This window comes from Pollicipes pollicipes, unplaced genomic scaffold (genome assembly GCF_011947565.3).
Source record: "Pollicipes pollicipes isolate AB1234 unplaced genomic scaffold, Ppol_2.1 Scaffold_7261;HRSCAF=8764_pilon_pilon_pilon, whole genome shotgun sequence".
NCBI lineage: Eukaryota > Metazoa > Arthropoda > Thecostraca > Pollicipedomorpha > Pollicipedidae > Pollicipes > Pollicipes pollicipes.
Genome location: NW_023597054.1, coordinates 12486446 through 12513699, shown reverse-complemented (window position 1 = coordinate 12513699; position 27254 = coordinate 12486446). Strand labels below are relative to the sequence as shown.

General features: G+C 50.3%; 2 protein-coding genes across 2 annotated transcripts; one reads left to right on the top strand and one right to left on the bottom strand.

The window, feature by feature from the left end:
- Window positions 1-2170: 2170 nt before the first annotated feature.
- On the top strand, window positions 2171-4617 carry LOC119113057 (extensin-1-like). Its single transcript, XM_037237383.1, has 3 exons — window positions 2171-2187; window positions 4199-4385; window positions 4429-4617. The coding sequence occupies exons 1-3, from the start codon at window positions 2171-2173 to the stop codon at window positions 4615-4617; spliced, it is 393 nt and encodes a 130-aa protein (XP_037093278.1).
- Window positions 4618-7360: 2743 nt separating this feature from the next.
- LOC119113054 (paired box pox-neuro protein) lies at window positions 7361-16329 on the bottom strand. The gene is made up of 4 exons (XM_037237380.1): window positions 16308-16329; window positions 9618-9838; window positions 8227-8431; window positions 7361-7389 (listed from the first exon to the last, which is right to left on the bottom strand). The coding sequence occupies exons 1-4, from the start codon at window positions 16327-16329 to the stop codon at window positions 7361-7363; spliced, it is 477 nt and encodes a 158-aa protein (XP_037093275.1).
- Window positions 16330-27254: the final 10925 nt, after the last annotated feature.

The window sequence follows — 27254 nt, the reverse complement described above, 5'->3', positions numbered from 1 at the left end:
GTCCCTTGGCTACATCACTAGGCACCAGTGTAAAGCTTCCCTTGATTTGTACGGAATAAGAACTACTGTACATGATGAACTCTGCCACCTGGGAAATGCGGGGCTCTCTAGTGTGGCTATAGGTGGCAGCACCACCGCGCCCGTGCGCTGCTCCGCCGGCTGTCCTGACAGGTGCACAGTAGTCAATGACGATCATCACGTTAACAGTGGTGAGAGAAGAACGATTCAAGGCAAGAACTCAATATCTGGCATTGAAGTGAGGGGCTGATTGCCAGCTTTCGTCGCGCCTTCCGTCAGTTCTCGTCGCGACTGTCGCATATGGCTTTATTCTCGAGATCTTGTGACGTTTGCGCATTTGCACTACTAAATAGTGGGTGTCGTCGTAAAAGCAACCCACGATAGCGTATGCGACATGAACAAACTTATCATGTGAGACCGCTATTATTACTGAAGTGAGATTCAAGGGCGCGAGGACAGGGGGAGGGAAGTAGGAGGAGCGCTGACCACTTCAGCATTCAGACAGGGGACATCGTATCCCAGCTTTGATGGAGATTATCTAAAGTGTTCTTGTTAAGAGCAAGCTGGTTTTCTCATAGAAAGCCTTTAAAAAGCGAAAGTCCGTTAGGGTTCTTCTGCAAGGAACTCAGGAAATTTTCTGCGGGGGTTGTTTTCCTTGTTTGTTTCACGTAAGTCTCCCTTGTATGGTGAACTGGAGACAAAATTTCAGTTTGGCAGTGGCTGGTTCGCCAAAGAATGATCTGCACGCTTTTATTATTTATCGCCATGCACATCATCATGTGAGAGGGACGAATATCGGCATAAGTCTTTAACACAGCCAAGAGTGTCACTTTCTAAAATCGTTTGCTGGAGCTGAACTGTTGACCGAACCTGATGCCTGAATTTATACTTCAGCTAAGCCTTAAACTTAGTCTCTCCCCGAATTCCGGCCACTTAATTCTTTCTATTATTAATTCCACTAAATAATTTCTCACCGGCGCACCCGATGAGAAAATTAAGCGTTTAGAATATGTTGTAGATTCCAAATTGTTTTGCTGCAGAGGAATAGCTTCCACTTCAAGGCGACATGAAACTGTAGTTCTGTAAAAAGGTTAGAAAAGGGCATAAGCCACAGAAAAATAGCAATTTGAGCCATCAATGATCAATCCGATCAACGCATTACAATAAAGTAAACACATTCATAGTACTTCGAGGGTGGCGCAAGACGCCAAAAATGTTGTTTTTTGTATAGTCGCGTGGCCTGACTTCTATGTACATGTGCAACATTTTGAGGATACCGCCACGATGAACGCATACACTTAAGTAAAATTGAGCTTGTTCGATGTTCTCAACAGACTTGTCGATGACTTAAAGGGCAGAGTAGAAAAGATTGGTGACCGAATGGGTCGCTTAGAGGGCCCATAGTAAGAAATAGCGTGACCAATGCTGCAACACATGTTGGAAGTTTATATAAGTAAGACAAGACTTTAATTCTGGTGTTTCATGGTAATAGGTAGGAAGTTCATGTTTTTGATACTCTTAACTTTAAGCATTCCGGGAGGTAGCAGTTAAGGAATGTTGCAAAAAATATTGGTTGTGTTGAGAAAACCTGACGTTACGAAACTGTGCTCATCGCCAAATTTCTTGGCAAAAGTCGATCTGTAATAACCCAAACAATTCTTACACTCTGGAACACACCGTGCAAGATATGTTAACAAAGTTCCCCAACAGCCGTGTTTGTGGTATCACCGGGTGGAAGACACACCACCGAACTGTACTTAAATCGTTCTGTCCCGCAATGTGCTTCAGACCGTCCCGATATCCCAGCGGGATACTCCACCACCTGCCTCCAGTTTCACAGACGGTTGGCGGGGTGGGTTCGAGCTCCTTGCTTTTCTATTTCTAGCAGGGATAGCCCGCGGTTGGTGGCAGCAGCTGTATTGACGGTCAAGCAATGTAATAGGGCAGGTTGGACCGTGTCAGGTATTGCGGCACGTTCAGTTTTTGCCGCAAAGCTTTGCCGTTGACTCGGAACTTCAGGGCTCACCAAACAAGCACTGCTCAGCGCGGGCGCTCATTCAAGAAATACACCTAATCCAAATCCTCGCGCAACATTTTTGAAAAGAATCCCACGCTCGCCCGAATCATACTGCTTAGCAATTTCGCACACATCATGGCTGCCAAGGAGGCGTAAGGCGACGTTGCAGGAAGTCCTTATATCACAAATGGGCAGAGCGGTGGGTATTTCTTCTGATCCCCAGTCGTGTCAACGCAGACGTGCTAAAGTACCCGTTCATTTCCGAGGGAACAGATAAGCGGGGCACTGAGTGACAGATAAGCGGGACACTGAGTGAACAGATAAGCGGGGCGCTGAGTGAACAGACAAGCGGGGTACGGAGTGAACAGATAAGCGAGGCACTGAGTGACAGATAAGCGGGGCACTGAGTGAAGTCTCCAATGATGCCGTAAGTTCTCGTTTTAAGAACGAATCAGGTCAGCAAAGAAGTCGTAGAAAGGTGAAGTGAAAAGAAGTGGGATGTTAGTGATGCCTTCTGCACGGCTAGTGAATGACCTTTTTTGCCAGGCCGAAACGGTAGTGAGTGTTATCCCATGGGGTCATCGTTGTTTGTATGGTGGTGCGTTATGCCCTGATTTGTAATGTGTCAGTTGCCGACATGAGATAAAGAGCTATTGCTTTTAGGAATGGATAGGGTATGCATACGAAGCGTTTAATAACAGATATATCAGATGATGACGTGTGTCTCTTGGTGGGATGTATTCTAGTCTAACAGACTATGTGAAAAATGTCGTTTGGTGTCAATTATAAATAATGGTGTGATAGTATAGATATATCACGATAGACATAATTTGATATAAATATTATAAATAAAATAACGACGAATCAACATCACGGGCAATGACCCTATAAAATAGTACAAATCGGCAGTCCTGTGCTGTTGTGCTGTTTACAGGAAAGCGATATCAAGCCGTGCTAAGGATCACGCTAGAGATTATGCTTTATATTGTCATATTGCAGTGTAAAGAACCAGCGTCTGACAAAAGTTGTCGCATGCATCGGGAGTGGATGTAGCTTTCTGCGCGTTTACCTAATAATTTGACTTGTGAAAACTAAAAAAACTAGTTGCTGAAATCGAATCATAAGTAGTTTTTGGGGAGTCTGGGTGCCTCCATTTCATCGGACTCGGAATGTTCATATTTGTGGCTTCACTGGTGATCTGTGCCCGTTTATTTGGTTCGATAAGCTATATTTGTCCATATAGCATACGTTTTTAAGTGTATTTGCCAGGAACATTACGCATCTCATTAAGACAGTTAATAGTCCTTTTTCTTTATCCGAGCTAATATCGGTAGAAAATGTTGATATTTGTTCGATAAGGGCATGTAGCCAAAACACCAATAAATTCATCTCTCCATCCTTCTGCCTATTCTACAAGGATCTATAGATTCCATCTGGCCTCGATTCAAAAAGTTATTGGCTTTCTAAGCGCAAGACCCTTTCATTTCCGCGCGTCCCGTTTGACGCGTCCTAAGAGTTGGAACGCCGCTTCGCCTGTACAGAGCTCTGTAGTGCCGAATGTATTGAGGTCTAAGCCGGCCGGCGCCTATTTCAAGTACTTTGATATGAAGTGGAAACACGCCGTACAACAATGAACATAAGTAAACAACACGTTCGCTGCACCTTAACAGCACCTTCATACAATTGCGTAAAGCGACTGTAATGACTAGCAAATTAGTTCAGGTCCGCCCGTCTCTGCGAACTTCCATCACCGGAGATACCGCAGCCAGCCACACACCGCCAGTACCATGTCATACGTTCGGCCATCGCATGATCCACTTACCAGTGCGTGAACCGATCCGACCACTCATTAGCGTGTGGAACAATCAGGAATCATTGTCCTGCAGACCGGCAACTTAGTGTCTATTGACCGGCCAAGTCAGGACCGTCCATTGTTGACAACCCGAGCCCAGCTAATGGCAGGCCATATTCTACAACCTGCGCCACCGAATCAACCGCTAACGTCTTCTCCTATCAGCGACGCGCGGCGCGGATCGCGAACAAGGGCCCACCGAAGCCGGTCCCACCAGTTCACCAAGAAACACACAGGCGCTCAGCCACACGGGACGGCCGGCAGCGTGGCGGACGGCAGCGCCCCTCCCCCTGCCCGTCCCCCTGCTGCAGTCCGCCGTCGCACTACCGCAGCCCGCCGTCGCGCTACCGCAGCCCGCCGTCGCGCTACTGCAGTCCATCGTCGCGCTACCGCAGTCCGTCGTCGCGCTACCGCAGTCCGTCGTCGCGCTACCGCAGTCCGTCGTCGCGCTACTGCAGTCCGTCGTCGCGCTACGGCAGTCCGTCGTCGCGCCACCCAGTCCGTCGTCGCGCTACCGCAGTCCGCCGTCGCGCTACGGCAGTCCGTCGTCGCGCCACCCAGTCCGTCGTCGCGCTACCGCAGTCCGCCGTCGCGCTACTGCAGTCCGCCGCCTCACTACTGCAGGCCACCGTCGCAGGCGGGCGCGGCCGGCGCTCCGGCGGCGCGATCGCAGCTGTCGGCAGACCGCGGGTCGTCGCGCTTGTCCTTGAGCAGCTCGTCGATGGTGTAGGCGCAGCGTCGTTCGGGGCGTGCGTCGGCGCTCCTGTCGGCGCCGACGGCTGGGCCATGTTGCCGCCGCGCCGCCAGCGCTGCCGCCGCCGCCGCCGCAGCTGCCGCCGCAGACTGGTTCAGCGTGGCGACGTAGGTGTAGTAGCAGCGCGAGGCCAGCTGGTAGTAGGCGGCCGGGTGGAGCGGCGACGGCGGCAGAGGCGGCGCCAGCGGACCGGCCGCCGGCTCCAGGGGTGAGCCCAGGCCGCTGGCGATGGGCGGCGCGCCCCACAGCGGTGCGGCCGCCGCCTCGCCGTACGCGCTGGCGCCTGCGGACACGCGCAGCTAGTGTTGGCTCATGTCGGTATCAGGCTCAGATGCTGGGTTCAGGCAAGCCTTCGGCTCCCGCAGAATATCTCGTGCTGATAATGTCTGAGCGAAATGCACCAGTGAGACGAGGCTCATGAGCAGCGTGGGATGAGCGGAGTGACCACCAACACAAAGAGTTGCTAATTACCTTATTGTACGTACCATAACACAAGTTAATGAGGTCATAACAAAACCAGGGGCGCAACCAGGGCTTTCTTAAAAGGGGACGTAGTACAGTCAGCACTCATCATAAGGGGACCAAACGGGCCGTTCATGATGCTTAAGTAAACAAAATGTGGGCCGGAAAACAGGCTTGAGTCAGGGCGTTCCCATACTCCTGGCTGCGGCTTTGATCAAAACACAAGCCAATAGGGCTGTACACTTTTGGAAACGTCTTCCAATGTATGATCAATGTATTGAAAAGACTATCTTCCCTGGAATTTAGCCCGCAGAAATTCACTTATACAATTTATTATCGCTCATTTACAAAACACAATGCTTGTAAATTTTGCACTTCTAGGTTAAGCCAGACCTGAAAATGCTTGGCAGCGGAGTTTACAATGGGTAATTACTTACAGTTTGAATGAAGTTGACCATGGTAACACGAAAGTGTAAACATTTTGGTTGGAAATTGCGCAAAATGAACTGGCCTACCACAATCGCCTGCACCATGCAGTTGGTTTCACGTCTTGATGCGCTCTGTTTGCCGAGATATGACAGGACTCCCTTGAAACCACAAAACAAAATTGGGTGGATCCATACTCCGTGCTTAATTACGTGTAAACACCTGCACACAGCGGCCCTTCTGCCAATGAGATTATCATTTCTCCCCTCCTCAGATGGTTCTGTTGATATTGCTTTCACGTCGCTACGAAACCGGGTGGTCTATATCTGGATCCGTTTTCGGTTTTTCAACCCATCTTTCGTATTTTTTGTGCTATTAGCTAATGTTTCGCTTCCTACATTTGGCAATTTATTGATCTGTATTCAGTTACCATACTGCAGAAAATTGCGGCTGAGTTAACACTTACTGTCTTCCCCCCCCCCCCCCCGTAAAACATGGACCGATAACTTTTTTCACAAGAAAGTAGCATTGGTTGCTCTTGAAACTACATATTCTGGGATTTGCATTTGCAAGGAACTAATTCCATTCTGGGAGGCATGTCGGCCGAGTATGGGCACTCGAGTTCGGACCATTCGAGCTGACACTTTACTCAGTGCTCGAGTTGGACTCGCTCTGCCTGCGGCCTCGCTTATTGTTTGAAACACTTAGCATTACAATCAGTCAAACAGCAAATGTCGGAAACACAGCGTTCTCATTTCGCACGCCATTTTGTCGTATCAGCAACGCAGGTAGACGAGTAAAGGCAATTGCTTCGGCTTCATCTGTATAAATGTTGTCCTGAAGCGGCCCGGCAGTCATGCTGGTGCAGAGCGTAGCCGAAGCCGGCGAAGGGTGAAGCGTCTCCATGCCCCGGTCACCGGTGCCGCTCAATTTGTACGGCCGGCAATGCGTCATTCGCTTGACAAGAGCAGGTGTTTGGCTGGCTTTTCATGGCGTTTACAAGAGCGGCCACCGCCGGCCTGAATAATTGAGAGTCGAAGCAGGTGAGAGGTGAGACCGATGACACGAAGGCAGCGTTAACTATGCATAGGGGCCAGGTGCCACCGCAGAAAATCACCCACTTTCCAGTGATGCCGGCGATATAGGGTCCACGGCGGCACGGCCCCTGCCCCCTGTCACAGGCCGTGATCAAAGACCCTGCAGGATAGCGCCACGGCAGGTGCATCCCCCCCCCCCCCTCCTGCCTTGATCGTGCAGAATGCCGACACAGCGGGGTCGGGTGCTGCCCCTCCCTCCCCCACAGCGAGGGCCTGTTGACAGGTGTAGTCCATAGCAGCGGACTCCAAACAAAAGGGCATGTGGTACACGACCCCAATCACACGGGTTACAGCTACGGTGACGCGGAACACGACACCAGTGACGCAGAATGAGCACACAGTGACCTGGGTCGCCGCCGCGGAAGGCGAGATGCGGCCCTGGCGACGGCGAACAAGCGCGTAGTGGCGCCCAGTGGGGACCTTTAAACGCACAGTACGGGCTTTGAGGGCCAGAGTGTGCCCTCAGCAGTGTTAAATGTAGAATAACGCAACCACAGCAGTGCCCAACGAGGCCTTAGCGCCGTAGATTTAAGATCGTGGATCGAGGGTAAACAACGCAAACTATGGCTTTGACCAAGGTAACACGAAGAGTGTAAGCATATTGGTTGGACATTAGTCGAAGTGAACAGGCCGACTACATCCGCCTATACTGCCGCCACCAATCTATGGTCTACAAGTTTGGGCACTTGCGCAGATCTAACAAAGCTGGCAAGCATCAGCACTGGCACCAGCTGTCAGTGGATTTCACCAGGGCCGACCAGTCCTGGTGCCGGTGTGGTCACGGTCATGCCCGCTTGCGGAGCGTCGCAGAAAAGGTGCAACTGATTTAGTACCGGCTGTCAGTGGTACGGTGCTGAAGTGTCGAAATCACTGTGGAGATCATTGTCGATTGCCGATGCGGCACCCAGGACATTCATTCATGCTCAGCCCCTCCTTTGTGCACAATATATTTGTGCCCAATTTGAAATCTTAGTTCATACTTAATTTCTTCATTGTAACGAAGGCTTTTCAGCATTTAACCGGCGACAGAACGCCCATGTGGCCTCACACCATTTGCAATCACATCATCAGCTTAAAAAGTAAAGGAACTATGCGTGGGGGTCAGGTGACCCCGCAAAACAAAACCACTGTTAATGCGGTGCAGTCAGCAAACGCAAAATGTTCAACCTGGGTTCAGCAGAAAAATTAGCCGATGACAAAAGCTATCTCGAAATGCATGGTTTGCGTCTACCAATCGGAATGCACTTTTGCGATTCACTGTACCGGATTTCCATGCTGTGCTAAAGCATACCTGGCATCTCACGTCTTTTTACATCTATCTATATGAAAGTATTTAGTCACTGAAGTAGCCTTTAGATGACATAACACCATTTTGCTGACGGGAATAGTTGGAAACTCTCACGGCTTTAATTTCATTAATTTCCAGTGTTGACAATACACTGCTAGGCTGTAAAGACGACTAAGTGTATTGGTTCGGAGACAAGTTGAGCGGGAAGGAATAAGCAGCTTTGAAGATCTAAAATTAAGCACGTCTGTCGTAGCATGGCACCTCAGTCGGCGCTGCACCACCTCTGCACACGGCCAGGGTCGAGGGGCTCACCGGGCTCCGTCGCGTCCGGTCCGGAGCCGGGGGTCCACACGCCGCTGTTCCTCAGGATCCGGTTGATGCTGGAGACGGACGGGATGCTGCTGGGGTTGCAGACCCGCTGGCTGAGCAGCTGGTCCCGGATCTCCCAGGCGAACACGCCCGGGTTCTCCTGCTTCATCCGCAGGATCTTCTTCACCACTGTCGGCGTCGCCACTTGCTGCCAACGGAAACGAAAGCTGCCGTTCACTGGCCCTGATAGATATTGCGCACGGAGTGCACGAATTACCAACGTTATGACTATTGCGCCCGGAGTGCAAGAATTACCTACGTTATGGCGGAATGATGATCGTCTGGAATGGGAGGATGTGAGAGGGGTGCTGTGGATTGCAGCGCCTCGAGAAGTTTGATTTTCGTCACGCGCATTTACGTACTATATTACCTTTGCTACCCCTGTGGTGTGCACTTAGCAGAGCGCCGACACAATGTGTCCAGGATAGTGCGCTCAGATGCGTGTGTGCTCAGATGCCAAATGCGCAAATCAGATGCGCTCAGATAGTGATAGTGTGCTCAGATGCCAAATCTACCTAGACTCACGGTATAAACCACGCAGTGCAATTCACGAAACATTGCTCTTACGTTACCTAAACGTTCGATTCCTTGTATGGCAGCAACCTTGTGTGGAATGGTTCACTACGTCATATGTAATTAAGTTCAACATTAACACGTTTTGTAAGGAAATATTTTACCTACCAATGGTTTTTGGACTGACGAATTATCCGCCATTCAGGCAGGCCGCTTGTTCAAGCTGGGTCCTAGGCACTTATACCCGAGAGGGATCCAGGTGGGGAATCCGAGGAGCTTTCTATCTGACGTAAAAAGCGCAACTTTCTCGCTGGAGGTGTGTGTTTCGGGTAACTGTCACGTTACCATGGATTTCCCGCCGGTTTGCAGGTCATTGAGCCATTAACCTGGCAACACATATCATGTCGCCAGCACTGATGGTGGAAGGATATTTTGAAACGCTGTTAAACAAAAAGTTGTCAACAGTAATCTGCCACGAACATAGGCAAAGCGACGACACGGGTAGAGCGGGGAGGGCATGACTTACCGACGCTTCGCAAAAATTGATACCATGTCGTGCTGTGTGGAGAGGACTTGTTTAAAGAGGATATTGGCCAACTCACTTTTTGGGACTCTCATGTGCAGCGGAAAGCACTGCAGCAAGGTTCAACGGCGCCTCGCCAACTACGATGCACCGCGCCGATGATGTTATCAGACATCTACACAGACTTGGACGCTGTGTAGATGTCTGACGCCCGCGGCCGCCTTCAGGACGCAGCCTCGCGGTCCGGTCCGCGCGCCGCTCCGCCGCCCACGGCGCCAGCTACCGGGCTGGAGCTTACCTTGGCCTTGCTGCCGCCGATGGCGCCCGGCTTGATGCTGCCCGTCTCGTAGAAGCGCGTCAGGATCTTGGAGACGCAGCCGTGCGAGACCAGCAGCTGGCGCGAGATGTCGCACGGCCGCACGCCGAGCAGCGCCAGCTCGACGATCCGCCGGCGCACGTACTCGGGCAGCGGCCGACCGTTCACGAACACGCCGCCCAGCTGGTTCACGCCGGCCTGACCTGGCCACGGGCGGTGTCAGGTGTTATGGACAGGGAGGCGCGCCCCGGCACGGACGGTGTCAGATGTGTTATGGACAGGCTGGGAGACACGCCTGGGCACAGATGGTGTCAGGTGTTATGGCTAGGAAGGCACGCCTGGGTACGGATAACCTCAGGTGTTATGGACAGGGAGGCACGCCTGGACACGGATGGTGCCAGATGTGATATGGGCACGAAAAGCGTTAGGTGTTACGAACAGCGAGGCATGCCTGGGCACGAATGGCATCAGGTGTTATGGACAGGAAGGCACGCCTGCACACGGACAGTGTCAGATGTGTTATGGACAGGGAGACACGCCTGGGCACGAATAGCATCAGGTATGATGGACAGGGAGGCACGCCTGGGCACGAATAGCGTCAGGTGTTATGGACAGGGAGGCACGCCTGGACACGGACGGTGTCAGGTGTTATGGATAGGAAGGCACGCCTGGGCACGAATAGCGTCAGGTGTTATGGACAGGGAGGCACGCCTGGACACGGACGGTGTCAAATATGCTATGGGCACGAATAGCGTCAGGTGTTATGAGCAGGGAGGCACGCCTGGGCACGAATAGCGTTAGGTGCTATGGACAGGGAGGCGTGCCTGGGCACGGACGCTGTCAGATGTGTTATGAACAGGGAGGCACGCCTGGGCACGAATGGCGTTAGATGTTATGGACGGAGAGGCACGCCTGGGCCCGGATAGTGTCAGATGTTATGGACAGGGAGGCACGCCTGGGCACGGATAGCACCAGGTGTTATGGACAGGGAGGCACGCCTGGGCACGAATAGCGTCAGGTGTTTTTGACGGAGAGGCACGCCTGGGCACGGATGGTGTCAGGCGTTATGGAGAGGGAGGCACGCCTGGGCACGGACGGTGTCAGGTGTTACGGACAGGGAGGCACGCCTGGGCACGGATGACGTCAGGTGTGTGCAGCATAGAAGCGGAAGTCACTAGCCGACCTTAGGAGCCTCGCTAACCTGGATGGCTGGGCGGTATCAAGAGGGCATACAGGGGGGCCACACCTATCAGGCACCAGGCACGGGGGTGTATGGAGAAACAAGACGCCCAGCTGGTAATAACAAGCAGGTTTCGCCTCCCTCTGATCTTCAGCACTACGCACGATATGTCGTGTTCAAGCAGAATTACATTGGCCCCAGCAGAGTGAGCCATGCGCTGATAACCCATCGGTGAGTGTGGCCTATGAGCTGTCAGATCAGGTCGAACTGGACCGGCAGTGTGAACATAGCTCCTACTCTCTTTTGTCAGGAACGAAACATCGTGTGACAATCAAAGAAGCCAAGCCAAGAAGCTTTTTAATTCGCGTCAAATACGGCTGATATGAGCCAAGTTATGTGAAACCAAATCATGAACAAAATAAGATTGTTCCCTTAGATATGTAATAAAGCTGGTGTACGCGCCATATCAAAACCTTGGATGATTTCACCAACTTGCATTTCACAGAACCACACCAGCTAAGTGTATCATCAGTGACAGGTACTGAAAACCGGAAACTCATTTAGGATAGCCGTAGCAGTTTAGTAGCATTAAGGTCAGATTCGAGCAATTTCCAGTCGTCATTGAAACCGATCCTGAATTGTATGTTGAGCTCTGACCAAAAACTGACCGATTTGGTTAAGAGTCTGGAAAATCTGTCTGTTTTCAAAAAGCTAAATAGTGTCTTATTGCGCTGCGTCTTCTATCGGTATCTCCAACTTACACATTGAAGGTGTACGAGTCTGTTGAGCTCTGATTGAAAACTGATCAATATGGTTAAGAGTCTGAAAATTTACCTGCTGTCAAAAAAACCCAATAGGGTCCTACTGCGCTGTGTTTTCTATCGGTACCTCTAACTTACACATTACTTCAATTGTTTGGGTGCTTAAGTGGCAGCCGCTCAACGTGCTGCCTCGGTTATCAGTACTTTCACATCAACGAATTGACATCTGTGGGATTATGTGGATTCGGTGGACGACTACTTCTTAAATTATGCGCTAGAAACCGACGAAATAAACTTCCAGTGCCTTTCCATTTTAGCAACATTGGGGATTGGGGTGGCTACCGCAGCTCGTCATCCGCGCATTTTGCTCTCCTTCAGAAGCGGTGCGCTGGTGTTTTACGTGCGCATTTGATGTGCCTATCGAGACAAAACTTATGTGTAATATTATATGGGTACGTCACGCATTATTCGCAGTTTAGTATAGTTGACCTAGTTACGTCACGCTGTTTAAGAACTGTTTGTGTACATTGACACGCCTCAAAGCACATTGTAATTAAAGTCGGCATTTATACAGTATATGCAGATTTCAAAAGCGGACATTATTCGCTACATAACTGTTTGAGTATATCTGTATATCATCTGAGAATTTGCCGTAGAATTGATTAAAGCAGCACATTGTGTGACCCATGCACGTTACCCGATGTGTGCTACATTCATCAATGGCATTGCTTTCAATGCTGAACCTGTCAATTGGTCATAGGAAACATGCTGAGCATTGACAGCAATTCCTGAAGAAGTGCCGTGCTTTGATACATGAGGACTTCAGATCCTTTATTAGGCTTTAAACTTTTGTCTCTTAAAGATTTATACCATGTGAGTTTTAAAACTACTGGGCTACGCATGCTTATTTTCTTTTGTTTGGCATGCGCTGTATTTCAAAATAAAAGATCTCCCTGAACAATTGTCTTCACAGGACTCGTCCAAGAAATGTTCCGTACCTGGCTCAAATCGCATAAGTGTACCTAGAACTGTCTTCCGCTGACACAGTTTTTGAGTTCTGTTTGTAACTACTGGAACCCATATTCTTAAGTAAACGCCCTCTTCGCAATCAGACTGATTGCGATGATTTCAGTATACAGCTATACTGAAACTCACGTCGGTATGTTTTGGTCATCACTTCTCGTCAGGACTTCGGAGACCGACAATGACGTAGCCTCACTCGTCATGGGTCGTTACAATAGTAAGGAGCTGCATACAATTAAGCGATGCAAGGCGTTTTGGTCTGGCTCGATTGAAAGCGCTATAAGCATAATACGGGCCTGCGTACAATAGTAACTCTCGCCCTGATTCACGGTTTTTCATGATATTGAACGATAAGGGGAGCGATGTGACTTTCCTGCCACTTCCAAACTAAGCCTAGGGAAAACAGTGGATCGGCCCCTACTAAGCATCGTAATTGGTTATATATTTTATGCTGCTTGGGGAATATTTGACCTACGCAGGCCAGGTAAAAGGCAAGAGTTCCCTAAAAATATACTTTTCTGCTTTACCCTATTCAAACCTACGAGACCGTGTCATGAAGTAACATAAAACCCAAGCAAATGTATTTATTGTTCAATTCTGAGCCTAACTGTATCTCGTCTTATGGGTTTTGGGCAAATGCTTATGACGTGGGACACTTTAACATAAGCAGTGCCGGCCGCCGCGCGCAATACGCTGAATCGTTGGCTGCCGCCCGCCACCCGCACTGGCCGTGGATGGACGTGAGCTCTTCATGACAAACCGTCGCTTCTTAGAAGCCAAAAGGGCTAGGGATGCGTTTTTGGTGTCAAAACATGCCTAATGGATGACCCGGATGCTATTAAGGATTTGACGCGATTGCACGACATACCGAGAGGAGTTCGGAGAAAACTGTAGGGGGACGCATCGACCCCGCTCCCCCCCCCCATCAGGGCGAGGTAAGATGCACAAAATGGGACGCATGTAAAATAAGTAAAATATGCAGACATTGATAGATATAATGATCACATTGATATTGATAGATGTAACGATCGAGATATAATGAGGAGTTTAGTTTCAATAATTTCCTAGTTCAAGTCACGCTGTAAGCATTTTGTCAAAAAATACGATTTTTATTTGTTGACATGACAACTGCCATTGTCAAGACGACGACAGAATCTGCTAAGATCCAACGTCAGCTGTCACAGACTAAAGTTACCACTATCTGACTGCCCTTTGTGGGCGTGCGGGCTTAAAAGTGGCACCTCTCCCGATATAAATGACGTCAGTACAAAACAACTATTGGGATTGGCAAGGTGGGAGGCGTAAGTGTGCGTAGGTGGTCTTCGGCCATTTACCGAGAAGTGCATTGGCTGAAGCCTGAATCAGTGTGTCGCTATAGGTCAAATGCTACTCTGTTTCCCCAAATCAGTGTGCCTCCAAAAGAGTCACTGTGCCAGACGCCGTAGGGCGATAATAAAGGCCATATTATTCGTTTCGTTGAATTCGCGTGATAATAGTCTCACATGTTTGTAGATCTTTTTCGAACACAGCGTGTTTACAGCTCTCGTAGCACTTACTCCAGAAGCATTTTGACAAAGTAGCATGTTGCAAATATAAGAGAACACTAGAGGACTACATGGGCTGGGTTAAACCATCAGCACTAGTATGAAATGAGTAACAGGTTGGATTGGTCACAGACTTTGAGAAGCCTGCGGGCATCGGTACGTATGTGGTCACGACATTTACGAAATGTGGAGTGGAAAGTTCAAGAAATGAGGACACCATGCTACTGCTTGCGGTTCTGTCAGTCAGCATTAGTTCCATTCAAGCATTTCTTGCCATCATCAAGGCAAGAAACTTTATAAGTTATTTTTTCGAAAACTTAATATAGCTTAAAACTAAAGAGCTCGAAAAAGTGCAAAGGGGTGGGATGACAGGTGGATATTACTGGTTAGGAATGGATGGCAGGTGGGTATGGGCGCAGCCCCATGGGCAGCGGGTGTATCGGATAAAGGAAATCTTACTGGTGAAGACATCTACAGAACACTGACGTAGGAAAAGTCAAGGTAAATGAAATGTATCGAACTGATGGTGATGAGCAGGAGGACCATTGATATTTATTCCCCCGGAGTGGCTACATCAGGTCCAAACTTTGAGCTATCCAGAAAGATTTCGAGAAAACTGATATTGCTGATCGAATCGGGAATGTCCTGATCTCACAATAACTAAAATGTGCAAAATGGTGACATGCTTCATTTAACATTAGTCATACAAAAACAACGGACATCATGATGTTGAAATTTTTGAGACAATGCAGAAAATTCAGGCCGTGTACCTAGACGGCTCAGATAAGGAATATTTTTTGGCGAATATAGTGGAAATATTACGGCACTTCGCACATTCAACGCTCGCTCACTTAACGATCCTCGTTTGGAAACAGGGCTCGATTTGTAAAAAAAAAAAACCAGTACTGTGTCATGCCTTGCCTAGCCCGCTTGTCCAGCACGCTTTCGATCCCAACCCGCGTAATTCCCGATACGTTCCATACGGATACATGCGTGTTTTTTCTGTCTATGTAAAAGCGAACCTGAAGTAATTAGGCAGAAAATGATGGTTTCTCTGTGCCTGCTTGGCATCGGCAGGGACCAGTTCAGACACGCGCGATAATGTAGTTCGTAATTTTTACCGACGGATAATGCGCGGTGGCGTGGGTGCAATGCAAACACGGTCAAAGACAACGAACGTTCGTCCGACCGAATCACTCGACGCCCCAGTGGAAAATGTGAGGACAAACTGGACCCCAGAAGGACTCCTATAAGGCAAGGTGGTGACTTGCACGGTATTTTACAGCGCGTTTGAACCATTTCAAACGTGACTGTCCTAAGTTTCATCCACGTGGGATAGGACAATGTATTACGGGTCGACCTGTCGCAGATCCCTTTGTGGCCATGTCGTTTTGGCCGACAGGCTGAAGGAAAATCACCCAGTTGTTCAGGAAATCTGAATGGCGTAAGTTTGGATAGCTATTATGTGAGGTATGCGCATACCTGAACCTCCTGAATAACACTATTGTAGCAACTGATTTGGGAAGCGTTTTCAAGCACCTGAACATAGCAAGTGGGAGGAAGGGGGAGGCGATGAATGATGGGCCTCAATTTCAACACCAGTGTTAACGAAATGGGCCAAATGATACGCAATTTAAAGTGTTTACATTACGGTATAATATAACTGTGTCATGCAACTGCAAAATAAAATTAACACCTTTACTACAACAGCATTTTCCATGTGTGCTAGTTTTCTGTCTTGATTTGCCGTTCACAAGAATCCGAGATGTGTCTTGTCCACCGCCCTTCAAAAAACTAAAATTGCCTCACCGCTGAACATCATTTATCGGAGCACTTTTACGACCCAAGCCGGTGACATTGATTATCAATTTCTCATCGCCATTTCCTGCTATAATTTCCACTATTCATTATTCCCCGCTATTCCCGGCGCGCCACCACCATGTCTGACCTTATTGCATGAGTCCTTGCAGCGAGATTCCTTCCACCTGGTCAGTGAATCATTTAATCCATCAAGGTTTTGGCCACGCATTCAGCTCCTTTGGTAATTCAATACCGAAATCCATCACGCTAAATGCCACAGCAGACAGATCAAACGGTGAGGTGTAAAGTCAGGCTCGAATCCACGACTTTCCGCAGGCCGTCATTAACTGTACAATCTGCATACCGTTCTTCATCCAGGACCTCATCCCTTCTCTTCCCACCACGGATGACAAGATATCGTGTTTCGAATGTTGCACGACTCCAAAGCCATCCCCAAGTGCATTCATCCCTGGTCAAGGATATTTCAAACAGGGCTTTCAATGATGTCCCGTGCAAGTTCTGACCATTTCTTCGATAAGCTTACCTCGTAGTTTGAACTCTTAAAGTGCGTCCAGTTTCTCCATGCAACACGTCTTCAACACGCGGCGCCACAATGCTGCACGTTACTTTGCCTTGGGTAGGAACGGCTGCCTCTGCCGTGCTTAAGTCGTCCCTGAGTTGTATTATGACAGTGGCGTCGCAGTACGGAGAGGTACCAGGAATCCGTAAACTCTTCGCCAGAAATTAGTCATAGCAATACAATGGGCCCAGGATTTCTTTCTGCAATCTTACACAAGTTTAGGAAAGTTAAAGATCCCTCAATGCCTGCCTTCCTTGAGAGGCAGACCTTGGGAGTCATTGCCTGTGACGTAGCCGAGGAGGGATTATGGGGCCATACTACACCTGAGCTGGCTACGCCCTTCTGAAAATGAACGCCTAAGTGCTTTTGACAGCTTTAAACGCCCGCAAGTTTCTAAAAACATAAAGAACGGGCCCTCGACGCGTCAAAATGGGATCCTGAGGCTAAATGGGCTTCTGGGACAAAAGCAACAAGAGCCTGTTGCAACGAAATTAGGCCTCTTGGCTGAAAGGGTATCATATGCCTCGATCTAGCTCCCCCTGTGCAAGCAAGTAGCCTAAAATTTGTCTCAGGGGACGAGGGGGGAACCGCGTGATTTTCTTTAAACTCCCGAGAATTTGGACCAAAATTCCTGCCAAATTACACTAAATACAGTGTACACTTCATGGGCCCAGGGGAGGGGCATAGACTTCCTCCATGACTTCCCATGGCTACGTCCCTACTCCTGGGGCGGAATCCTGGCCGCGCCACTAGCCGTGAACACTATGCTTCTCAAATCGGAAGTGATACAGAGGCATGGGTGTCAGGCATAACGTGTAGTTGGTATCGAAATATAAATGAATGAAGTCACGGCGCCCTGGAGCCCAGCATCAATGTCCCTTAACAATGAAAGGTATTTCTCATTTCATGGGAGTTCAGCAAACAAACGTGTTTTCCGATGTAGTGTCGCGAACTAGATTACAAAACACCGTGCTTAATAAAAGGTTCAACATGGGTCTGACCAGTCTCGCAGCTCCAGTGGACCATTCGGTGAGCTGGAGGAAATCGTTAACAGTTTTCTTTGTAACCGTGGCCGAATTTTCGTGGAAAAAACGTGGACATTTTGGTCAGATGTTGATCACAGCTGACTACATTATGCGCCTGTTTACATACTGGTCATGTCCCAGTGTTTCTGTCTCGTTTTAGATCACAGTGTGTCGACTGGCTTCGAGAAATGTGATCATGGTTGCTAACGGGCCGATTACCGGCGCACCTGGGGTCGGAGGGCATCGAGCTGGCGTAGTGGCTTCAAGACAGCACATTAAGAAGTGGAACAAAACAGTTGGACAGTCACGCTGGGGTTTGAGGTGAAGTGTTCTGGTTTCACGTCCTGATCTGCTCTGGTCGGCGATATCCGACACGCGTTCGCACACCTAAAAACCACCGAAAAAAGGTTCATCGTCCGGGGTCGGGTGCGGGCGACGGGCTGTTCCCGTCGGTTCACCCTTTTGCCAGTACGATTGTCCGTTTTGGCCTCTGTTTGTGTTGGTCCGTATCACTGTCGACGAAATCTAGGCCCGATTACGATCCGTATGGTGTGTTTACATTGTAATGTAGCGGGAAAATCATGGCTCATCCAACGGAAGGCTTTCAAATGCCTTTAAAGGTATTTAAAGGCCTCTCGCCGGATGAGCTATGATTAAGCCGCATGACATGTGAATAATTTTCCTGCTTGTTGTTGAAGACCGAGATGCAAGGTTGACGGCCCAGCCTGACGGCTGAGGCCTAAAGTTGCAAAAACGGAAAACACAACAACGGAGCCGGCCGGGCAGCTTCAGTTGACAATTTTTTATCACTGTTAAAGTGGGACTCACTCAGCTTGCAACATTCTCACACCTCACTCACTCGAGCACTCAAAGTGGTCGGAAACCACATGTGATAGGACATAAGATTGATATATCCCTTGGTAAGCAGTCGCTCAGCACAGTTCTCACTAATTTCAGCACACTCCCTTCAGCACCATGAAACAGTTAAGTAGACCACTAAAGACACGTCCCCTACCTGTGTGTGGCATCCTGGCGACTTCAACCGACATAGTCCGCAATCAGTGCAGACGGAAAGCCAAGCTTCGAGGCCCACCACAGCCTCCCCGCTGCCAGTCTTCACCAATCAGCGCTCAGCAACGTGCTGTCTGCCAATCAGCAGTCACGGCACCGGCCGGCCGGCAGCCAATGAGCGGGCGCGGACTGGCACCCGCCGTGCGGCCAATGGCGGGCAGAACTGGACACGCAAATGGTCGGATCGCGTTCTGCTGCGCCTCGGCGTTGGGCCGTCGATGGTATCGGCGGCCGGCTGCTCGGACGGTGATGCATCACCATATCCGTCGACGGCCGCACGGACCCGGACCGATATAGCCCGCGCTGGCGCCGCGCCGCAGGCGGACACGGCACGCGCCGTCCAGAACGCTGGCAGGCCGGCGAAAATCGACACTTAGCGATGAGAGCGCATCAAATCACAGTTCATTACTTGGATAGAAGGAAACGGGAGGTAGACATGGGTCCCAGATTTTGAAGTTACGCATAAGCCCTCGTATGGCGATGCATGGAGAGACGCCACGTCAAAATTTCCCCGTACCTTTCTGTGGCGTTCCCACGCCTACGGTTTGTTGTCTTGCCCTGCACAATTGCCAGATCATCACAGCTCCACGTTCGTTCTAGATGCGCTTTAAACAGATCAGCTTGAATGGTCCCAAGAGGTAGGGTGCGCCAGCCCCATCGCCACCTAGCATGTGAGTGTTGGGAGAGGTTGGTGTGGTAAAGCCGCAGGGGTGCGCATCGTTGAATGGGAGATGTTTAGTCCGTATCCATTTTAATGAAAGCTGATTTGATCGCTGCCAACCGTGCCGTATCGAATTATCCACCAATTATTGGTGGGTCGCTGTAGTGGGGTGGTTTGAAGCCTTGATCCGAGAAGATGGTTTGAATTCATCCGCGAAATGCTGTAGCGGAACAGTTTCTAAAACAAAGCTCGGTCATTCGCACCCCACACTGGCATCCATACGTTTTTTGACACGTTTGCCAACAGCCGTGAGCCCGGCGCGGTTCTGGCGCGAGCCCGGCGCAGACCCGGCGCGGGCCCGGCGCGGACCAGGCGCGAGCCCGGCGCAGACCCAGCGCTGACCCGGCGCGAGCCCGGCGCAGGTGCGGCGCGGGCCCGGCGCGGACCCGGCGCAGGCCCGGCGCAGACCCGGCTCAGGGCGCAGGCCCGGCGCGGCCCCGGCGCGGGCTTCGCGCGGGCTCGGCACGAGCCCGGCGCGGACCCGGCGCGGGCCCGGCGCGGGCTTGGCGCGAGCCCGGCGCAGACCCGGCGCAAGCCCGGCGCGGACCCGGCGCAGGCCCGGCGCAGACCCGGCGCAGGGCGCAGGCCCGGCGCGGGCCCGGTGCGGGCTTGGCGCGAGCCCGGCGCGGACCCGGCGCAGGCCCGGCGCGGACCCGGCGCGGGCACAAGCCCGACGCAGGGCCGGGCGCCGTACCTGTTATCGACGGCGGCGGCCAGCGGCGAGCGCGCGGCGCGACACGTGACACTGTCACGGCTAACGAGGCTGGGCCGGTGACGGACGCGCCGCGGCCGCCGCGCCGTGTTGGCCGTTGAATGGGCCGCGACCGGGCGCGGAGCGGCATTGTGGCGCGCCGCGCGGCCGCGGTCACACCTGGTTACGGCGCGGCGGCTCGCGCCATTAGCGGCGCCCTCCGTTGAACAGGTGACGCCGCGCCGGCACGCCACTGCGCCACGCAATCGGCCAGCATGCGCCACGCGCCGGTCCGGCTGTATGGCGCGGCGGCTAATGCCACGGCAGCACGGATGGACCTGGAAACCGTGCCGAGACAGTTACGCCACGGGTGGGGCCAGTGAATAACCGCCTGCATTGCGGTGCCGTGCTTCGAGCCCAGCGGGTTCAAAGGCCTGATGTTGGGTTGTATTGCGTCGCTGTACTCGTGTTCTGTGCTAAGCACTCACCACAAAGCGATGCTCTGTATCTTTGATGTTATCGATCGTATATACCTTTGCAGTTATGGAAGTTCAAGTTGGCTGCGTAAATCGGAGCTAATATACTGATGCCGTGCCCGTTAATTGTAAGGCTGGATCGATGAGACACAGTTGGACCAAACGATAAAACTGATCGGCGTACTGGTGCGTTACCACATTTAGCTGTGGTCAGTGTTGATCAAGGACAGATCCAAAGGGTGGGGGGGGGGGGGGGGGGGCAGGGAGAAGGGTGGACCTGACCATGGCTCCCCAAAGATGGCCAAAGTAGAGCGAACAGTAGACACATTTCTGGACTTAGAAGAAAAAGCAAACAGCTTTTACAGATGGAAGTTTGTTTTGGTGCACTTCTTGATATAGAAGGGAATAAAATCCGATGAGGCTTTAAAAACTGGGACGCATTCTTGGGATTTTGTCCACCTAAAGCGTCCTTCTTGATTCACCCTTAGCAGTGATTGAGACTTGATGGACTATAATCAGATTGTGTTGCCAACAATAGACGCCTGATAAGTACAACACAGAATAATATTCATATTGGCGCGGAGCTGAGATGGACTTGACTTCCAACAGCTTAATAGCAACAATATTTCCGCTGTCTAATCAACCACTGCACGCCAGTTTTGTCATCTGGATCTCTCAGTCGGTGCTGCAGATCAAAACCGAGATGCTGAGCTGGCAGGCTCTCCGCGCGTCCTCGATCCGTGTGTCCCGCTCCCCTCGAGCCTGTCATGCTTTCCTGGCTTTGGAGGGGGGGGGGGGGGGGGACCTGCTCAGTCTCTTGAATTGAAGAGCCTAATGGAATTCATGGTTGTATAAACGTTTCACGCCCGATGTACTTGCGTGTCTCCGCGGTGGCCAGTGCCCAGCCAAGCTCACCGTCCGCTCCGTGTTCGATACGTCTCCCGGTGCGCCGTGTCCGGCCGGCGCCCGGCGCGCGGCGGCGGTGGCGTGTCTGGGACGATCACGGCGCGCATTAAACATGGATGGCTGTCTCGCGGCGCTGGCTCGTTAGCTGAACGGGGCGGAAACAGATGCAGCTGCGCCGCCGCACGCCAGCGGGCCATACTGCCGACCGCCGCCGTAAAAGGGCGCCGCACCATCGCAGGGCGGCGACTGTAGGCCTTCCGCTCGCGTCGAGGTATGCCCTGCCACAGACAGGCCACACGCAGGTCACACGCCGGTCACGGTCAAGTCACAGTCAGGTCGCAGTCGGGCCACGGCCAGGCTATAATAAGGTTGTAGTCTGATCGCATTCTGGGCACAGTTAGGTCATAGGTCACGGCTAGATCACAATTAGGTCATAGCCCAGGTACAGAAAGGCCGCAGGTCACAGTTAGGCCATGAGCCATAATTAGGTCAAAGGTCGCCGTCTGGTCAAATGTCACAATTAGGTCATAGCTAGGTCAAAGTTAGATCAAAAGATCGGTCACGGTCATTCACGATTAGATCACAGAGTATTAGTCGGGTCAGGTCATCGCCACGCTACTTAGCAGTTTGGTAACATTTATGTCTCGGTCAGGTCACGGACAAGTCTAAATAATTGTCATGCCATATTCACATCACAGCCAGACTATTTTCAAGCTAATGACGTGCAAGAGGCGTAGTTTCACAAAATCATGTGAGGGGCTGAGTAGAAAAGAATTTCGACATTCTAAATTTACCTCCAAAATGAGAGAAAAAACAACCACAAGCTTCTACCCAATGTGGCTCACATTTTTCCCAAACATGGCAGCTTTTAACTCACCTCCCCGCCCCTAACTGAACAGGAAACTAGACCGCTGCTGCTCCGCCACAATCAGGTCGCAGTCGGGTCGCTGTCAAGACACAGTGAGCCTGTTGTTAGGTAGACGTTGGTTGATCTTCTGGTCGGCACGGCCTCGAGTTTTGAAAAATTGAAACCAAGTCTCGTATACACCTGTTCAACACATTCCAGCATGTCGATTGATGCCCGGAAATACAAAAGCTCAGTGGGAGAGGTAGTGGAGAGTGGGGTTCCCAGGGGTCGGCGGGCCCCTTGCTTTTTGTCATTTTTATGAGTAATAATAAAATAAGACTAGACAGTAAAGTGTTAAAATTTGCTGAAGCGTAAGATTGGTAGGACTGTCTAAAAATGCCGTACAAGTGAATCCAATTCAACTTGACTTGGAGAATCTAGTGAACTGGGCGTTTCTGTCGCAGATGTCATCCGGTTATGATAAGTGTAGCGTAATGCACTCGGGAAGTTTTGGCAGGGGGGGGGGCATTTAATATAAAATGGGAGGCCGAGAGCCAGACCAGATTGATGAAGAAAAGGATTTCTGGATTACCGCCCCCGGGGATTCAAAAACTGAAAAGCAATGTAACGCTGCTAAGAGCAAGGATGCAATTCGGATGCTGGGACTTCTCAACAGGAATGCCCAGGCTGGAAGGGGTACAGCGAAAAGCAGCCAAGGTGATGCATGGGATTGGCGGCTTAGAATGTAAGGATAGGCTTAGGGTCTGGATTTGTATTCACTGAAATATCGTAAGCTTCGAGAAATCTCATGGAGTTATGCAAGATTGTGAAAGGGAAGGACCAGATAGATCTGCATGGAGCGCTGGAAATTGTACTTGAACTCAAAGGAGACCAGCTTCGTTTAGCAAAAGGTAGGAGTAGAACTGTGAAGAGCTAGATGTCATTTAGTCAAAGAGTAGTAGGATCATTGGAATGGGCTGGCAAATGAACTTGTGGGACGTCTTTCTCCAATAACATCTAAAAATCGTTTAGACAAGTTCTATCTGTCTGAAGATCTCATTTCTAGCTAATTTCAGGCAGGTCAGGTGGTAAGATTAGTCTCGAGGATGCGCGCAGAACCTGACGTAGACAACCTCGATTGGTCCCTGTGGCTCTTTGTTGGCCAGATGGCTTTATAAGTTTATATATCTAATAGGAGATCACAGACACGGTCAACTCACAGTTAGGGTTGCAGTCAGGTCAAGGTCTGGCCGCAGTGATGCCACAATCAGGTCGCAGCAAGGTCAGTCACCTCACATTCGGGTCACCTTTGGGTCACAGCCGGGATGCAATGCTGCCATATTCAGGTTGTAACCATGCACATGCTCAAGTCACAGTCCCGTCAAAGTTTTGTCAGCCATGTCACAGTCTTGTGAGAAGTAGGTCATATGACACGTCTCAGTGAGGTCAGGCGTGAGAGGTAGGTCATATTGTCGCGTCTCAGTCGGCTCGGGCGTGAGAGGTAGGTCATATGGCCACGTCCCAGTCGGGTCAGGCGTGAGAGGTAGGTCATATGGCCACGTCTCAGTCGGGTCAGGCATGAGAGGTAGGTCATATGGCCACGTCTCAGTCGGGTCAGGCGTGAGAGGTAGGTCACATGGCCACGTCTCAGTCGGGTCAGGCGTGAGAGGTAGGTCACACGGCCACGTCTCAGTCTGGTCAGGCGTGAGAGGTGGGTCACATGGCCACGTCTCAGTCGGGTCAGGCGTGAGAGGTAGGTCACATGGCCACGTCTCAGTCGGGTCAGGCATGAGAGGTAGGTCACATGGCCACGTCTCAGTAGGGTCAGGCGTGAGAGGTGGGTCACATGGCCACGTCTCAGTCGGGTCAGGCGTGAGAGGTGGGTCACATGGCCACGTCTCAGTAGGGTCAGGCGTGAGAGGTAGGTCATATGGCCACGTCTCAGTTGGGTCAGGCGTGAGAGGTGGGTCACATGGCCACGTCTCAGTCGGGTCAGGCGTGAGAGGTGGGTCACATGGCCACGTCTCAGTCGGGTCAGGCGTGAGAGGTGGGTCACATGGCCACGTCTCAGTCGGGTCAGGCGTGAGAGGTAGGTCACACGGCCACGTCTCAGTCGGGTCAGGCGTGAGAGGTGGGTCACATGGCCACGTCTCAGTCGGGTCAGGCGTGAGAGGTGGGTCACATGGTCACGTCTCAGTAGGGTCAGGGGTGACCATATTTCGCCGTGACCACACGACGGCGAAAACCACGGGTGTCCGCCAGACTCACCAAATGATCCATATTCAACATTTTGTTGTCGGCGCACGTCAAAAGACACCTGCTTGTTTTTGACTGCCGACCTGTCTTAAGGTTCTATACTGGTTCTTGAAAAGCGGACTGGTTCTCATGGTTCAGCTCAGTCGGACTGAGCTGAACTACTTGGTGCAGAAATTTGTGCTGTTGAGGAGCTGCTCATCACCCTGAGTGACCTCGAAAGTGGCCAAGCGGTAGCTGGTGCTATAGATCTGTTCAAACACAGCATGGTGCGGGACTCATGCACCCAAATGACCTGTACGACTAGCAGGGGCATGCCTCCGCTTGGTTCTTATTCATGAGTTTCCCCTTGATCTTTACGGTGCGGTATAGCAAGCTGGGGTTCATAAAGAACACCACAAGCCATTAACGTCAGCACCAAAAGTGTTTGTGAAGATATCAGAACATCTTCGGCCATCACGGACGCATATTTGAGCAACCTGAAGGTCGTAGAGCCAGTTGCGTAGCGGCACGTTCATTAGCAATGATGGCAACCCGCCATCTACGTGGTCCCGATTACAATGATACATTGAGTCCACTGTGGGCCCGACATTGGCAGTTCGGTGTTCAGATAATATGGTGATTGCAAAATAAGTTCGACGCCTGCCAAAGCCATTGCCGTGTCTGACACAGCTCGCGCCCTCCAAGCAGGTCTGGGTTCTGTATGACCGGCGACTGTAGGTGGACCAGAGGATCTCAGGGGCTTAATCGCCGCCACCAGGGAAGCAGCACTTTGCTGGGAATCAATATCAAAGCTTTAGGGCAGCCTCGTTTTTATTTCGACTCGGGGAGAATATTTTTGAAATAGTTTTATTATACGCATTTCATATCAAGAATGCATTATTCGAACAGTTTTATGGCAAGTCTGCTTTTAACCGGCGTGGCGCCTCACTCAGCAATGCATGGATGAATTCCTTTTTCTTTTTTACCTCTTGATTCGAGACTGATCCATGATCCACGTGGGTGAAAGGTCGTAAAATAAGGAAGCGGTGAACAAGGTACACTTTGTAGTTGGTAGCAGTAAACCGATGATATTCCTTGGTCTAGTTGGGACTTATCACAATAAAGATGCAACTCCGAATTACTTTTGGTTGGACAAATGAGATTTAGATGCTACAGTTTTCACGGCTTCTGTTTTCTCAGCCTGATAGTGTAGCACCAGCAATATATGTAGTTTTGCAAGCCCAGTGGGCCATAACGACATGCAAGTTAGGACTGCTAAACATATAGGAGTAGATTGTATCATAGTGTTATGCAATTACGTTATAGAATGATATTCGTTGTTTTATGATCTTGCGCAACAAATTACTCGAAAGTCAGCTATGTTATTGTTACTTTACGTACAGGTATTAGGTTCGTGAAATTTTAAACAGCTTTTAGAGAGAACAGAAGAAACAAAATGACATTGTAAAAGGAATTCTGGAAGCAAAACGAACGAAAACGTGTGCTGCGTGACATTTTGAAACACTCCGTCTGATGCATCGTAGGGAGAGGAATGCGCCTGTACAGTGAAAGCGGTAGGCTCTTGGGCACTTCCTTATGCAGGTATGACATTCCAAAAACAACAGCCGCTTCTCAATTTTATCTTTCGCAACCAGATAGCTGGGTACCAACTCACCCTAATGAATGCATGAAAATGTGATCCATGAAACCCAAATGTAGACACAAGGTTACATAAGCTAGCATAGCTAACATTACATGAAGCCCATAACACGAACAATAAAAATGTTTATGTTTTAGGGAACTGCTTCAGTACAAATATTTTATTCGAACAGCTATAGTTGGGGTGCGGGAGCGGTGCCGATGTTGTAATAGTTGGGGAAAAGAGCTGTCTGCCTAAATTTCTTAGAAGTTGGCGCTGACCGTATGGACGTTAACAGGGGAGAAACAACTAAAATGGCTACCAGCTCCCCTCCATTACCCCGGACTAAAGAAAATACCGGTACAGGCAGCGGCCAAAATTGAGACGAGACACTCGCTCCACACTAGCTTTGCCACCTTTTGGGTTTAGTAAGCCCACGCTCGCCTTGCACCAACTTCTTGAGACTCGCCCCGCTCCGCGGTGCAAATTTTATTTTAAAAAACCCGCACAGGCCCGCAAGCATTGCTTATATTCTTGGCAAATATTTCCAATTGTATCATAATGTAGGCCCCGCAACTGAGAGCTGTAACAACCATACAAGGCAGTTTATTGCTTTAGTTCAGTTTTTCAGAAAAATCTGAGATCTGAGCACCGGGAAATCTGAGCACCGAGCTATCTGAGCACTGAGAAATTTAGGCACTGAAAAATCTGATTTGCCATTCCTTGCAAAATGGTTCCACATAACCTCGACATACAATTCGACCTAAAAGAAGCTAAAGGAAATGTACAATTATTATTGTTTTGTACTTCATCAGAGCAACAGTTGTTAAAATTGTAGCATTTCATTTGCTGCAGGGCCTAGAAGGTTAGCTTATTGCAAGAAAGCTTCAGATTCTCAGAACAGGCAAAACACACGGTATTCTTGGTCAAAGATATCAAATTATTTAGTCCAGAACAACATCATCATGGCTCTTTAGAAGGCACTTCAACTTAATGTAGAGACCCAGACCTTGAAAATAAGGTAATATGACAACGGTGCTACTCTAGAAAACAAAACTTTTCTTGCATTTCCCTCAGTCACCCATTTACTTAATTGACATATTCGCATTTGTTCACGTGA